At 38.0% G+C, this 15,342-nt stretch overlaps 1 protein-coding gene and 1 non-coding gene across 4 annotated transcripts in view; both read left to right on the forward strand.

Moving 5' to 3' along the window:
- Positions 1-2,075: 2,075 nt before the first annotated feature.
- The window catches only part of LOC121421740 (prostaglandin reductase 1-like), a 35,111-nt gene continuing 21,844 nt past the window's right edge, over positions 2,076-15,342 (forward strand). For all 3 annotated transcript variants that reach the window (XM_041616532.1, XM_041616533.1, XM_041616530.1), the window contains exons 1-5: positions 2,076-2,405; positions 2,888-2,933; positions 10,274-10,324; positions 11,349-11,516; positions 12,270-12,387. In XM_041616532.1, the coding sequence (XP_041472466.1) occupies positions 2,294-2,405; positions 2,888-2,933; positions 10,274-10,324; positions 11,349-11,516; positions 12,270-12,387 (495 nt within the window). In that variant the 5' untranslated portion in view covers positions 2,076-2,293. The remainder of the gene's footprint in view (positions 2,406-2,887; positions 2,934-10,273; positions 10,325-11,348; positions 11,517-12,269; positions 12,388-15,342) is intronic.
- Positions 13,047-13,118, forward strand: TRNAR-UCU. The gene has a single exon. It is a non-coding gene; the product is annotated as a tRNA-Arg (tRNA).

Raw genomic sequence — 15,342 nt, forward strand, 5'->3', positions numbered from 1 at the left:
GCTGACGCTGTGTGGTTCATGATGCCTTTTTTATTTTATCCTTAGGCCTAGGCCTATCTTAGGAACCTAGCCCTAGCCTACATTAGATCTAGGCCTAGGAGGTATTCTAAAATCCTGGCCTAACGTTAGGCCTAACTTTAGTTAGGCCTAGACCTAACGTTAGGCTCCTAGTAGGCCTAGACACGTAGGCCTAACTTTGTTAGATCTAGCAATGTCTACAGTATGGTACCGTATAAGGCCTAGGTGTGTCCGGACAGGTTGTGTGTCCGGACGATCAAGTTTAGAAAGTCATTTGGAAAAATTTTAGTTAGGCTCCCCCGGGGACCTCGCCCCCGCCCGGCTCGAGTCGAGCAACAAACATAGATTAGGGCCTAGTTGTTAGGCCTTAACTTGATTTATTTGTTATTTCATTTTCACTTACCGTAGCAGTTTCGTTGTCTTTAATTTCTTGTCCTGAGCTGATTCCTGGCCCGTTTTTTAGCTAGCGAGATATTTCCGTGGCTGGCTAGATCGCGCAGTTAAAATTACAATTTGCGAAGTGCCATATCATGCGCCATCGCCACAATTACAAAAAGCATACCGGTACGTTATAGCGCATGCGCAGTATACCTTTGACTAATTGAATGAACAAAATTAAAAGTAAACGTATAATTTTTGGTCAGTATAGGTTTGCGCAAGTAAGGCGCTATGGCCCTAGGCTATGGGCCTGTAAGCATTTCATCATCAACATTTCTGTATGACTGATCGAGGCACTGTTACTATATGGTATTTGTCAGATAGCTGTCCGAAAAGCCCTTTCGTATAAAGGAAACTTTTGCAGCTACCGTTAATTATGCTATGCACCATGATGGGCGTACCGAAAAACATTGTTAGTATTACTTAATCTATTTATTTATTTACTTATGTATTCATTTTGATTATTTATTTGTTTAATTATTTATTCATTTATCTATTTTTTGATATTTATTATTACTTTTTTTGGAGGGGGAGGGGTCAAAGCGACAAAGCGGTTGGCCGTCTTTGCTGAATTAATGAAAGGGGGGAGCAAGAACAATTTTTTAAAATCGACATTTCCCCAGATCGGCCGCTAACAGTTTATTTTGTATTTTTAATTTTCTGTTGTTGTTTTTAGGCTTTGAGGAGACAGTCCTATAGATTCTAGACTGAACTGAAGATTTAGCTAGGGCCTATTACATCTGAGCTAACGATTTTTGCAAACAAGATAATCATAGGCCTTATATCTCATAAGGTCATTTCGTGGCAAATTAAACATAAATTATGACGTGATAAGTCACTGCGAAGGGCTATACTCATAATTCATTGAAACTAGACTAAAAAACATATCGGCCCAGGAGGTTGTTAAAAGGTGCTGGGCTGGGTTTTTTGTCAAGAAATTGTCGTCAGACAGAATGTCACAAGCCCCCCCCCCCCTCCCCGAAAAAAGATTTTTAAAAGGGTATTTTTCCAAAATATATCATGCAACATCTTTTTTTTCTTTTTGCTTGTCAACCTGGTTAAAGAAAAAAAAACACTTGTGTTCGAAGAGCGCGATATGCTATCGTATATAGGCATAATACGGCGCTCTTGATTTAGACTTACTTACAAGCCTTGACCCGAGTCAACCAGGAACGAAAATAGCACATTAAAATCGACAATTTTAGACATGAAAGGTGTCATTTTATTTTGTCTTTAAGTAATTGATAAGTTTTATCACTTTTAGGGGGAACTTGGGACCAAACGTTTTGTTATCCGGCGCCCTCGCCCAAAGTTAAACAAATTTCAGCTCATGCAACTATATACAGCTCCTGTGTAGATGACATTATGTGGCATTATGTGTCGACTGACATACTAGTCAGTATAACTCAACAGCTTACAGGTACATGTATACAGGTACATGTATACACAGCTTCCTTTGTTCTGATAGGCCACATGAAACTCTACAAAATATGCAACTCATCCATTCCTTGCTTAGGGCAGTAGTCCTTGTATCAAAAATCACGAAGTGCACCATCATAGTATCAATATACGCCCTCATTCGAGACTCTATAGGCCTACGCACCCCACCCCAACTTCCCAAGTTCACAACACATGGCGACACACAATGACGCAGCAAATATGATTTTTTTTTCCTCATTTTCAAGTAGATTTACAAAGGATCATGGCTGGTTGCTTATCCCAGCCGTTGCCTATATAAGCTCGTCCCATTCAGTTAATAACTCACCGGCTGAATTGTTGAAAGTCAAGCGATCACATTACTTGTAGACGGGTTTGAGATCAACGAACAATAATCACCATGGCTGCTGTGTCGGGCAAACGGATTGTGTATGCCAAGGCCTTCGACGGAAATGTGAAGGATTCGGATTTCCGTCTCGAAAAGATTCAGGTTCCTGCACCCAAGGACGGAGGTAAGGGTTTCTTTGCTTTTCCCCTCCCCCCAAACGTAGAATAAAAAAAAATCATCATGGAAATTCCTTCAAAAACAATAAATGAAATCATAATGTAAAAAATGATCTTTTTTTACAACGGACGACGCAGGGCTTACAAATGTTGATTCGGTTTTAGTTTTAGATAAGCCACCCGTTTAAACAAGAAAAAAAAACACCTTTCTATATTCCCCATTTTTCATTACTTTAATATGTGGGGACGCCCCTATATAGCTCCACTACACACACAATTAATTTATTGTTTTGATTGGAGGGGGGGGGGCGAAAAAGAATTTGAGTACATCAAATATTTTGAACCAAGATAAAGACAGTCCACTGGATTAAAAAAGAAAAAATAGGCCTATTCGATGATGTGATGGGTTAATGTTACCAAACTCCCCATCAGAATACAAATATCAATTTGAAATCTGTAATATGTTTTTTTTTTCTATTTGTCTTTCCAGAGGTTCAACTCGAAGCCATGTATTTGACTGTCGATCCGTACATGAGGTAAGCAACTCACCCTTTTACAATAAGAATATACCAAGAAGTACCGTAGTGAGCAAATATTTTTGAGGGGCGGGGAGCAGACATACGGTCTTGGTAGATTTTGTAAATATCTGCGAGCGAGCAAAATTTGTGACCTTTTAAATATAATAATTTCTGTGACAGATTTTAGCATACTATAGCCCCTTTTCTTTTCTTTTCTTTCATTTCATTTTCCTTCCTTTCCTTTACTTTCCCTCCCTTTCTTTCATTCCCTTTCCTTTTCTTTCCTCTCCTGTTCCTCCCTTTTGATCTTGGTCGTAATTTTTTTGTGCGTCGATGGCCCAAGCCCAAATCTGTACACTAGTGCATTCAAGGGTGTTCTACTTCATGTCTTTTTCGAGGAACTGTAATGGATTTTTTTTGTATGTTGACAGAAAATATGTTCGGGTTCACCCGACAGTAAATTCATAATTATTTTTGTTTGTCATTCTTTTTTTTTTTCAAATGATTTTATAGCAATTAAATATACATCGTTCGTTTTTCCGGGTCACAAACACCACACAATGCATGACCTCCCGTAAAAATTTAAAGCATTAAAATGAAGATAAGCTTTTGTATATTTGGTTATATATTTGTGTGTGAAAGAATAAAAGTCCAGAATCAGAAACCGGTCAGTGAATTTGAAAAATAGAGCTTGAAACTAATCGAAATCACAAAAACCTACACAAATGATGGACTTATTTTGTATTTCCATTAATCAATAATATTATATGAAAGATTGGACAGAGGCGAATATTTTTGCCCTTTACTTGCATGGGGCATTATAGGTTGGCTTATAATTCAGTCATGTGAAATCAACAATTTAATCTTCAGGCTTTTATTTTCTTAATACATAAATGCATCACATAAAACTTATTTAACATACTTGATTTCAATATAATCATTCGAGCAAAATGGATGGTATAACTGAAAATAATAATACATATGATTTATATAGCGTCTTTTTCATTTTGATGAAATGCTCAAGGTGCTTAGAATAGAGCAAAACATAAAAGTAAAGATAACTTAGAGAAGTACATAACGGGGTAAATTTCAAATGATGAAAATTGTTGGTCTTCCATAGTAGGCCTATACCTGCTTGTGAACAAATGCAATTTTAGGTTGCCCTTGAAGGATGTTGCAGAGTTGGAGTTCTTCAGCTCCTGTGGTATAGTGAATTCCACAGGGCTGGTCCGACATGAGCAAAGGATCGATCGCCCCAGGATTTTTTAGATGTGATGTAGAAGAGAGTTTTTGCAACCTGGTGCGGATCCATTGATGATATGATCAACAAAAAGTAGAAATTTGAAAACTATGCGATTATTAATGGGCAACCGATTTTTTTTTATAAAATGGTTACCTCGATGTTCACCCAAATTTAAAAGCATTGCGTACAAACCATTTTTAAGTCGAAATATTCGTCATGAATATTATTGAATGTCAGATTTCCTTAATGATTCCACCTTTTTCACTCTGGTTAATGTTTCTTGCTGTAAAATAAGCTGTAAAACAATACATTCAACTTAACAGATGGGCACTTAATAAAATATCGACAAAAAACAAGACTATTGTCTAAAATAGTGGATCTTTTTCGTTTGATGGCAAGATTTTTTTTCTTCAATTTTTTAGTGTAAATTATTTAAGTGCCCCTCCAATAAATAATCAAGTAAAGTTTGAATATCCCTTTTCTTTGGTTTAGTCTTTCAGAACTGTTTGCAATTTGGGCAAATGTTGTTTCAATGGACAGATCACGAAAATATTTTTTAAAGTTCAGTGCAAGTTAATCGTACGAACAAATAACGCTTATATTATTTCGCGGCTTAATTAAAGCATAAAAGCTGCCTGTATTTATTTATCTAGGCATGTACATATGATTATTGTGCGTCTGAATTCAACGGGCCTACACAGACATAATAGAAAGGTCGAGAGTCACGGTTCGGTGAGAAAGGGGGAGGGGTCTTGAAGCTGGGAGGAAGGAGAGAGTACAAGGGGTGGAGGGGGGGGGGGAGGAAGAGACTGGGGAGAGAAGGGAAAGAAAGTGAGATGTAGAGAATTTGAGGGGATTGGTTGTAATTATTGGCCTAAATTTAAATGCTGGATGAATCGGAAAAAATAAAATACTTGCAGGATTAAAATAATAGAGAGGGAGAGAGAAAGAGAGGGGGAGAGAGAAATTTCCTATATTATGATTATTATTCGTTATTCTTGTAGAAGAGATCTTGCATATATGTTGACGCTTTTATGACAAAGAATTTCAACTTAGTATTTAATAAAATGGAATGAAATAAACGAAACAAAGGAGAAAATAACCCGGAAAATAATAACAAAGGCCATGTCGTATAAATCATTGGAATGCATGCTTCAACGCCAAACATTGTATAAAATCGCACTGAAGAGAGAGAGAGAGAGAGGGAGAGAGAAATATTTGGCTGCTACTATTTTTTTGGAAGAAATTATATATTGAATTTGGTCAGATTATATCGGAGAATCTGTGAGAATATATTGTTCATTAAAATCCCCTAATTCATGTATTTAAAATGGCTTAAAAATATTTCCTGTTTCTGCTATGTTTTTTTTTAAATCAGTTTCTTTGCATAGCCATTATATTTAATGCCAGTCAGATTTCTGTGTCTCGTTACCATGACAACAGCAAAATACTTGGGGTACAAAATTCCTCCTCGATTGTGGCTTTGTTCTCATCATTTCCTAGACATGATAGACGAATAGACGAATGTTAATTTATTCAGCGATGCAATGGTTTTTTTTTAATTCAGTCAATTTTAATCCACCATCTCGGATTTTTTTCAATGTTACTCATTGTCGTGTGCATTCTTCTTGAATCATGCATTTTTGTAGCAATCAACGATGCATTTTTATGAATATTTTCATTGGTCAAATTAAGTTATCGAGCTTTTGATCAATCATCAACGTGGAGCGTTGTGGCCCAGTGGATTAGTCTCCGGACTCTGAAACAGAGGGTCGTGGGTTCGAATCCCAACCATGGCGTAATTTCCTTCAGCAAGAAATTGATCCACAATGTGCTGCACTTAACCCAGGTGAGGTAAATGGGTATAGCTGGCAGGAATTTATTCCTTGAAACGCAGCGCGCGTAACAGCTGCACTGCTAAAGCCAGGTAATTATGCTGCAGATACTGTAGAGCGCTTAGAGATTTCTGACAAAGTAAGTATAAGCGCTATATAAGCTACATAATTATTATCATTAATTTATCAATTAGGTTATACAAATGCTGTTGTCCCCTATGGTCTTCAATGGCATTAAAACAAAAACAATCTTCACAATACCGTAAATTATCAAGAAAATTATATTTTATTCGTAATATACAGTAGACTTTATGTTACAAGGTAGCTGACAGGGAAGCAATCTTTTTATCGCGATAATAAAGGTGATGTCACCTCGGACTGGAATCTAGGGTAGAATCACGGTTGACATGCCGGCGGGCATGCAAGTCATTGATGCTAATATTTGTTAATGTACAATGAATGTTTGATTATCTTTCTCGGTTGATGTGAGCCAGGTGTGAATCCAGGATTTTTTTTCAGAAGGGGGGGTTGTCCAATTCTATTTGACAAGCCCCCCCCCCGGCCGACTCCCTAATAAAAAGGTCTTTAAAAAGGTCATTTACGGCACGAAAAAAAATGACAAGCAAAACAAAATAAAAAGTCTTCACTGGCGTATGCACGGTATTTTGCGCACATACACGAAGAATAATTTATTGTTTTCTACGGGAGGTGGGGGGGGGCATGGGTCGGATGTTCCTCCCCCCTGGATCCGCTACTGATATAAGCTAATATTTTCTGCGGTTTGAGGAGATATTGTTGGTTTGGGCGGGCGGTACACGCTTTCCTAGCATGGAGAGGATGAATGACTTAGCAAAAATATGGATTACATAGACCACAGAAAACATGTTCATTTATGGTAAGAGTATACCGGAAAGGATGCAGGCATAATATCCAGGGATTTGTTTGTAGAGCTCTTCAACCCTGAAATTAATGATTTATCCCGCCTTATTCATAGATAACATTAACAATGTATAGATAGCATAAGGGAACAAATTTTATAACAAATAGATCTATTCGTGGTAACTCGGCGAAACTTTCGTGACTATTACAAATAATGGTGGTGGTGGTGGTGGTTGTGGTGATGCTAACGATGTCGGTAGTGATAGTTGTGGTGGTGGTGATGATGATGATGGTGGCGGTGTTGGTATTTATGATGGTGGTGATAATGATGATGGTTGTGATGATGATGATGATGCTGCTGCTGATGATGATGCTGATGATGTTGTTAATGATGGTGATGATGTTAATGGTGATAATGATGCTGCTGCTTCTGCTGCTGCTGATGATGCTGATAATGATGATTAAATGATGATACTGAATGAATAAATGATCATAATCATCATCATCACCACCACCACCATCATCGTCATAATCATCCCATAGTTGCATTAGCATTATAATACCTCACTCACATTTGCTGTACGGCGGCCGTAGGGCGAGTTAAAAAAACAGCCATTTGAACATACCAGCTAAATAAACAAAATTTCTTAGTTCGACTCGCTATACGCCACCGTAGAGCAAATGTAGCTGAGGGGTATTGATGCCCGTTATTAAAAAAAAACTGCAAATATCCCTTGTCTACTGGTGGGTCCAAGGGGGGGGGCACAGCCGGACGTTGCCACCTTTCGAGAGGCACAATTTAAATTTGTAATGTAAAATTGCCGTTAAAACGTCCCCCTTCCCTTTGAGAGTGGACACTTTTTTTTTGCTCGTCAAAATTTTCTCAGGAAAATATGTGCCCCCCTCTTTGGAAAATCCTGGATGTGCCCCTGGATCGAAGGGCAAATATGTTTCTGAGTATGCATTATGACTTGACAAATTTTACGGGAAAGGGATAAAGAAAGATTACATTGTGGCCGAGGAGTGCTTTGCAAACAAATCCCGCTTGCATTATTAATGTGTACGTGACAAATTTTTAGACAATGAAATATATAGACTGAAAGATCATTAATACAATAATCTGCTTGGTTATAATGTTAAAATTGTCTCACGACAAAGGCTATCATTGTTTGGCGAACTATAGGCTACTACATTGGAAGCTATTTTTCTTCTTGTAAAGACACCAATTGCTGTTAGTACTAATATTGGCAGGCCCAGAAGGGGGGGGGGGGCAGAGTATTTCGATGGGGTGGGGCAAAATAACTTATCTTGAAATATGAGTCTCAATTCTCATTTTGAATTCAACATAGAGTTATACTAATACTACATCTCCTTTCTTCTCTCGTTGTCGTTCCGGTAAATAATTGCCAATTCGTCCCCTGCCATCTCGTCCGCTCAACACGTGGTATACTTTCAGTTAGTCTAGTCATTCCATACATCATCATTTCGTCTAACAACCATTTGGTCCAGTCACTTCGTCTAATCACCACTTCGTCTATGACCATTTCGTCTCATAACCAGTTGGTCTAATATCCATTTCATTTTCATTCATAATTTAACACTTAGTCCAATAAGACCAAATGGTACATGGATTAAATGGCTATTGGGCCAACTGGTTATTAGATGGAATGGCATTAGACTAAATAAAAGAAGACCATGCGGTGAGTGGACAAACTGATTGTAGACTAAATGATAGTAGACGAGTTGCTAATTGGACGAATAGGAAATAAACCGTGGCTCCGTGGATAAGTGTACAGGCTTTGAATCACAACGTCCTGGGTTCGAATCACATCGCAGCGCTTGTGTCAATTGACAAGCCAATTATCTACATTTGCCACTCTCCACCCAGCTGTAGTTAGTGAATATACGGTAGATAGGAATTCCGGAATGCTTAGGCAGTAAGGCTCCCGATTAGCCGAGCTAAAGCCGGGGTAATTATGCAGCCCATACAAATATTGTATGTAACGCAATTTAAAAGTTGTTATTATCACACTACAAGTACTTCTGCTACTGCTACTATTACTACTACTACTACTACTACTACTACTACTACTACTACTACTACTACTACTACTACTACTACTACTACTACTACTACTACTACTACTACTATTACTACTACTACTACTACTACCACTACTACTGCTGCTGCTGCTGCTGCTACTACTACTACTTCTACTATTACTACTTCTATATATTACTATTTCTTCTTTTACTACTGCTGAAGTTCATAATAATAAATCCATGCCGTGAATTAGGACTTATAGTTGCCGTGGTAACTGAACAGGGAGCACTGAAAACACATTTTAAGCATGTCATCAGTGTCTCCTCTTGTTTGCGAGGGACGAACATTTTTATTTGATTGATTGCCTTGACTACACTGTACAATCAATCATTAAAACCGAGTGTACGATTAATCACTAATCTTTGTGTTGCGGGAGCCTGGACTGCAAATACCATGGCTTCCAAACATAATACAAAAGGGGTCAATTGTAGAACTTCAGAGGCTGAACTTTTTCATGCATTATAATAACCCCTTTATGAATGATTTCCATGCACTTCAATGCAGATACGTGTATTTCAAGTATGACGGGATGATGACTTGGCAAAAATTACAATGGATTGGTGTTTATACATTGCACTTCCCCATTTTATCCCATGCGTTCGAACATTTTTTTTTTCAATAATCAAAGGAAGTTGGGCACATTTCGCCGAGCTCGACCTCGCTTTCTGATGTTTGCCCTGATATATTTTGAAAGCGGTGTCACGGGGGGGGGGGGGGGTGGGCAACAAACGTATGATTTTTCTTTCAAGTAGTAAAAAACGAGGAAGAGGAAAGATGAAGAAGAAGAAAAAAAGAAGAAGAGTGTAAAAAAACTATGCTTTTTCTTTTGAGTAGTAAAAAACGAGGAATAGAAAAGATGAAGAAGAAGAAAAAAAGAAGAGTATAAAAAACCTATGATTTTTCTTTTAAGTAGTAAAAAACGAGGAAGAGAAAAGATGAAGAAGAAGAAAAAAAAAAGAAGAGTGTAAAAAAATGTGGGATTTGGGTCACCGGACAATCCGATACTCCTCAATTGGTGGAAAATATAACGTCACATTTTATGTCGCCCCCTTATGATAATATCCTGCCTTCCACTTTTTTGTGGGGGGTGTCTTATAGTGTGTATGGTGTAGATGAGAGTCTGGGTGGTTGCGGGGCTGATGTGAGTCTAAAAACATATTCATTAACTATTATCAAGATTTTGTAAGATATATAATGAAACTGCTTTCATAAAAGGAAGCTGAAAAAAATCTATTCCTTATCCTGTAAGGATGTTTTCATTTTAAAATTTGATCGCTTCTTTTTATTTGTCTTACAGGTTGATGACCCCAGGTATCGGAGAAACCATGATTGGAGAGCAAGTTGCAAAGTAAGACATCAATATCTATCATTACACAAAAACTGTGGTGTTAATCAGTGTACATAGAGGAACACACCAGTTATTTTACACCGGTGTAAAATTGACAGTTTTATTTTAACACCTATATGTGTTCTTACAACACATTTGATTGTTACATTTACACTCTTTGTGTTATGTTCAATCTCTAGGGTGCAATTTTAACACCTCAGGGTGTGGTCCTCTATTAGCACCAACTGGTGTCAGTTTTAACACCACAATTTTTACAGTGTACATTCCTGATTAAAGCCACTATGCCACATCAGCTTTGAAAGGCGCCATCTCTAGACTGAAACCACATCAATCCCCATCCTTTTTGGGATTGATATCCAGAGGGGATGGGGGGAGGCTTGCTGGAAGTACCCTCCCCATCAAAAAAAAAAAATAAATAAAAATTGTCTCAGTGGAATGCGGAAAAAATTTACTCAAAGAAGAAAGGGGGGAAAATTGCATCAACCCAAACTTCCAGCCCTCTCTCCTCGGTATCTAATTGTCCGTCCGTTATAAAGTTTCAATGATTTGATATGTACCAGGGGGGTATGTAGCGGTTGGGGATGAGGGTGGGGTGATGAATCCCAATATTCAAGGTTGGGGGATGGATGGTGTGTACAAACACCCCCCCCCCCCCATCCCCTCCCGTATCAAGGTGGGGAAATGAAAGGAAATTGCTTGGTCATAATACTTGTAGTTATAATCATCATCATTCCCGTAACAATATTCAATATTATTGATATGATTTTGATGATCATTAATTCTATTATCATTACTATTTACATAAATATCATTTTTATTACAAATACTGTTATTATTACTATTGTGATTGTCATTATTTTTAAAATCCGCATTCAACGTAAACTTGATATGATTCAATCAAGTTGGAAAATTTGATCTTTTATTGTCTTCCTCGTTTCGCTCTCTCTCATTATTCTTTTTACTCACTGAATCAAAACCAATTAGAATGGGCCGAAAACCGAATTATTATTTTTTCTAACTCTAGGGTGATTGCTAGTAAGGATAAAAAACTGCCAGTGGGTACTCTAGTTCAGGCTCAAACTGGATGGACAACGCATTCCATTGCAAAAGGAAGTGACGTCACACCGGTACCAAAATTCATCTCCTCCGATTGGCCAAAGTCTCTCGCCCTTGGTCTGCTCGGTATGCCTGGGTAAGTTTACTTACGGGATAGAAAGGTTGAATTTGCTGATCGTCGCCTTCCCGCACAAAGGGCGTAACTAGCGCGCACTGCTCGTTGCCTTCCTGCGCAAAGGCTGTAATCGCGCACTGCGCTGCACGCCGCCCTCCCGCGAAAGGGCCGTTATCGTGCAGTGAACAGTACGAGCTAACAGCCTTTCTGCAGGCCCTGGGAGGCGACCCACAGTCCGCGCTAACGGCCCTTTCGTGGGAAAACAAAGCGCAGTGCGCGCTCACGGCTTTTGTGCGGGAAGGCGACGTGCTATACCATCACAGGAAGTGTATATAAAATAAAGACATTTTCAGTGCAAGATTTATTATATTTTTGTACATGATTTGTCAATTGTCATATAAATAAAGTTACGATTAATTGCAAATTATCATTCTTATGTTAATGTTACAGGGACGATGAGCATAATGAATAAATAAATTATGTTCAATTCCAAATCATTCTGAATTTAACGTTAGCCAAAACACAAGCCCATGTCCTTTTCAGCTAATTCTATTGTAACGCTTCACTAGGTTTGAATTTAGGGACTTACCCTTGATTTGTAAACGAACTTAAGTTCATGGCACCCCCCATCAATGTGCACACCAGCATGAGCGCCCAGCATGCCAAGGAAGAAGATCGTACCTGGTCAATAGTTTTATACATTACCCTCATTGCAACTTTGACAAATCAAAGGCCTGCAATGTCAATGCAAGGTGTTGTTTTTATCTAATGCAGAATTACGGCGTACCTCGCTTTCCTGGACTGCTGTCGCCCGAAATCCGGAGAAACAGTGGTTGTCAGTGGAGCTGCCGGTGCGGTGGGCGCTGTGGTGGGACAAATAGCCAAAATAAAGGTAAGATCGTGACAAGAATGAGACTTTTTTTTAGCTCGGTAACTTTATACATCATGGAATAGAAATCTTTATCAAAGAAGGTTCGATTTAAGAGCTCACTGCTCAGGTCATTTATAACTTTTTTTGAAAAAGTAATTGACTTGCTTGTAGCATGATAATGAGAGAGCACTGTGAATCTAAAAATTTAAACACATAATATGGTAACAAAATATTGACAGTTTCGGCTTACCATGATTTTAGCACATAGTTGTGTATGTGTGGGACTATACACTGAAACATTTCCCAAACCTCGCTGAAATTTAGTTATACATGTAGATGGAGTTATGTAGAAATTTAACTTGTACAACAGGTTTGGCATCTCTTGTATTAAAACGTGTGAAAAGAAAATAATCAAGAGAATATATATATATATATATATTTGTAAATGTGAAATTGTACATGTACAACAAGCTGTTGTACATGTATAATTTCACACATTTGCATACTTTCTCTCATACGTGTACTGTATCAAAGCAATAGCTTTGATCCAGCTGAGGCATGGCGGCTTGCCATTGTTCAAAACCCACCTACACCCGACAAAGGAAATTATAATTGGTATAGTGTCGAATATCTGTCTATCTGATGGTCAACCGGATCGGGGTCGCCCTAGCCACTAACCCGTCTCTGTGGTCTAGTGGTTAAGGCACCGGCGTTCTGAGCTTGGGGCCCGGGTTCGATTCCCGGCAGAGACATTTTGTTGGCATCACCATTTTTTCCAAAGGGTAGATAGCTCTGAGGAATCTTGATTTAAGCTACGCCTATACCATTGTTCTCTTCATCAATTTCTGTCACAATATATATATATATATATATATATATATACAGTGCGTCCCCCCAAAAAAACTAAACACTTTTGAAATGGCTGCCAAATAAGAAATGTAGCACTTTGGGGGAAAAAGACTTATAGATATGGAAAGCCAATAAAGTCAACTTTCAAATGACACCAAAAAGTTGGAAAACTATTCATGCTTGAGCGAGCACTGCGCACTGAAACAAAGGGTATGAAAATTAGGGTGGGCTGGAATTAGCCTTCCAATTTATGCAGTTTTTGAGAGGCAAATCCTTTCGAACTTGCAAAGTTAAGGGCGTTGTGATAATTTAATTATCGACCGTGACCAGTTCTGGTTGCTTAATAATTTTTATAATTATTAAATTGGAACTTTAATGCATGAGTAAACACAAATTGCACTCTTTGGGCAGCGTTTCAACTTTATCATGTGGATCTCAGCAATGTGTTTATGGGAGTCGGGTGAATAGGGGGTGAGATAGGACTTAAGTGGGAGAAGTAGGTTGATGGAATGAGGGTCAACAGAACATTCAGCCCCCGCCCCCTCCCTCTTTCCCGCCCTCCCCTTCTGTTGAGAGACTGATGGCTATTGTCATGTACGCGTGAAGTCCAGAGCAGAATATTGATTTAATGATTATTTCTGAATTGGGGCATCAACTTTTTCCTATCAATCATTTAATCAACAATTTATCAGTAAATCAACCTATTCAATGGGCAATGTGATCAATCAAACATTCAGTTTTTTTTTCAATAAATTATTTCACTAATCATCATAATCATTAAATTTCTTGGTAATCATAAAAAAATGACCATCAGCCACTGGTCACTTGGTAGTTCAGTTTTAAATAGGCTACAATCCAGGAAGTGAGACAGAGAGGGGGGGGGGCGGGAAATGAAGGTGGAGAGGGGAGGGTACATTTGACTTTTATTTGTAAAAGGACAAAAAGAAGAGGAATGCCCTTTTAATTAAGACTTAGCATATATCGTCCTCTTGCATAACAGGTACCATCACATTACTCTGACTCTCACGAACACACTTCTGAGGTCCACAAGATGAATATGCTACACTAAAATTACAATCCTGTTCACTCATGCATTACATTTCAATTTAGTAACTCATGAAATTTGCCTCAGAAACCATAACTTATCTCACTCATAAATAGCATAACACCCTTAGCTTTGTAAGTTCCAAAGGACTAATCTCTAGAGGAGAGAAGTGTGGGGGGGAGGGGTTGCTAAATGTTCTGTTGACCTTTATCTCATCAACGTACTTCACCTACCTAAATCATATTACCCCCTCTTCTCCTGACTGTCAAGAACACATTGTTCAAATCCACATGATGAAGACAAAATGCTGCACTAAAAATTGCAATTCATGATCACTCATGCATTAAATTTCAATTGAATAACGCATTAAATTTTCACAAACAACAAATTGATCACATCTGATCTTTTATTCACCAAATAACCCTCAACTTTGTAAGTACCAAACAAAAAAACCTGAAGAAATTGGAAGGCTAATTCAGGCCCACCCTAATTTTCATACCCTTTGTTTTAGTGGGCGGTGCTACATTTTTCATTTGGCAGCCATTTCAAAAGTGTATAGTTTTTTGGGGGGACGCGCTGTATATATATATACATATATATATCAGCGTGATCAATCTTTGTGATGTAAGTGTACGGGTCTCCATAATATTTGAGATCAAGAGTATGGAGAGGACCGTAGCAAGGACAGTACTAGTCTCCAGGATCTAAACCAATGTATAAGATACAAAAAATAAGCCTACTAATAACAATGATAAATACTGTACAAAGCAATAAATAATGGAGATAAGTAAATATATTCCATTAATAGTAACCAATTATTTATATAAATTAATGGTGATTCAATATGTAATGAAACTATAGAATATATATAGTTATCATAAGTATAGTGTATTGTTGACATGTAAAGTAAAGTGTGAGGTGATGTCGGGGAGCGTTTCATGAATAATCATATAACAGCTGATAATCATTATAACATTCAAACAATTGAGTTACATTCGTTATTGTCGCATTTCTTGCCATGAGAAATGCAAGATTTTAGTGTCAAATAGTATAGGCTGGAGCCAAATATTTCGTTGGGACAC

The sequence above is a fragment of the Lytechinus variegatus genome, chromosome 9 (genome assembly GCF_018143015.1).
Source record: "Lytechinus variegatus isolate NC3 chromosome 9, Lvar_3.0, whole genome shotgun sequence".
In the NCBI taxonomy this organism is placed as follows: domain Eukaryota; kingdom Metazoa; phylum Echinodermata; class Echinoidea; order Temnopleuroida; family Toxopneustidae; genus Lytechinus; species Lytechinus variegatus.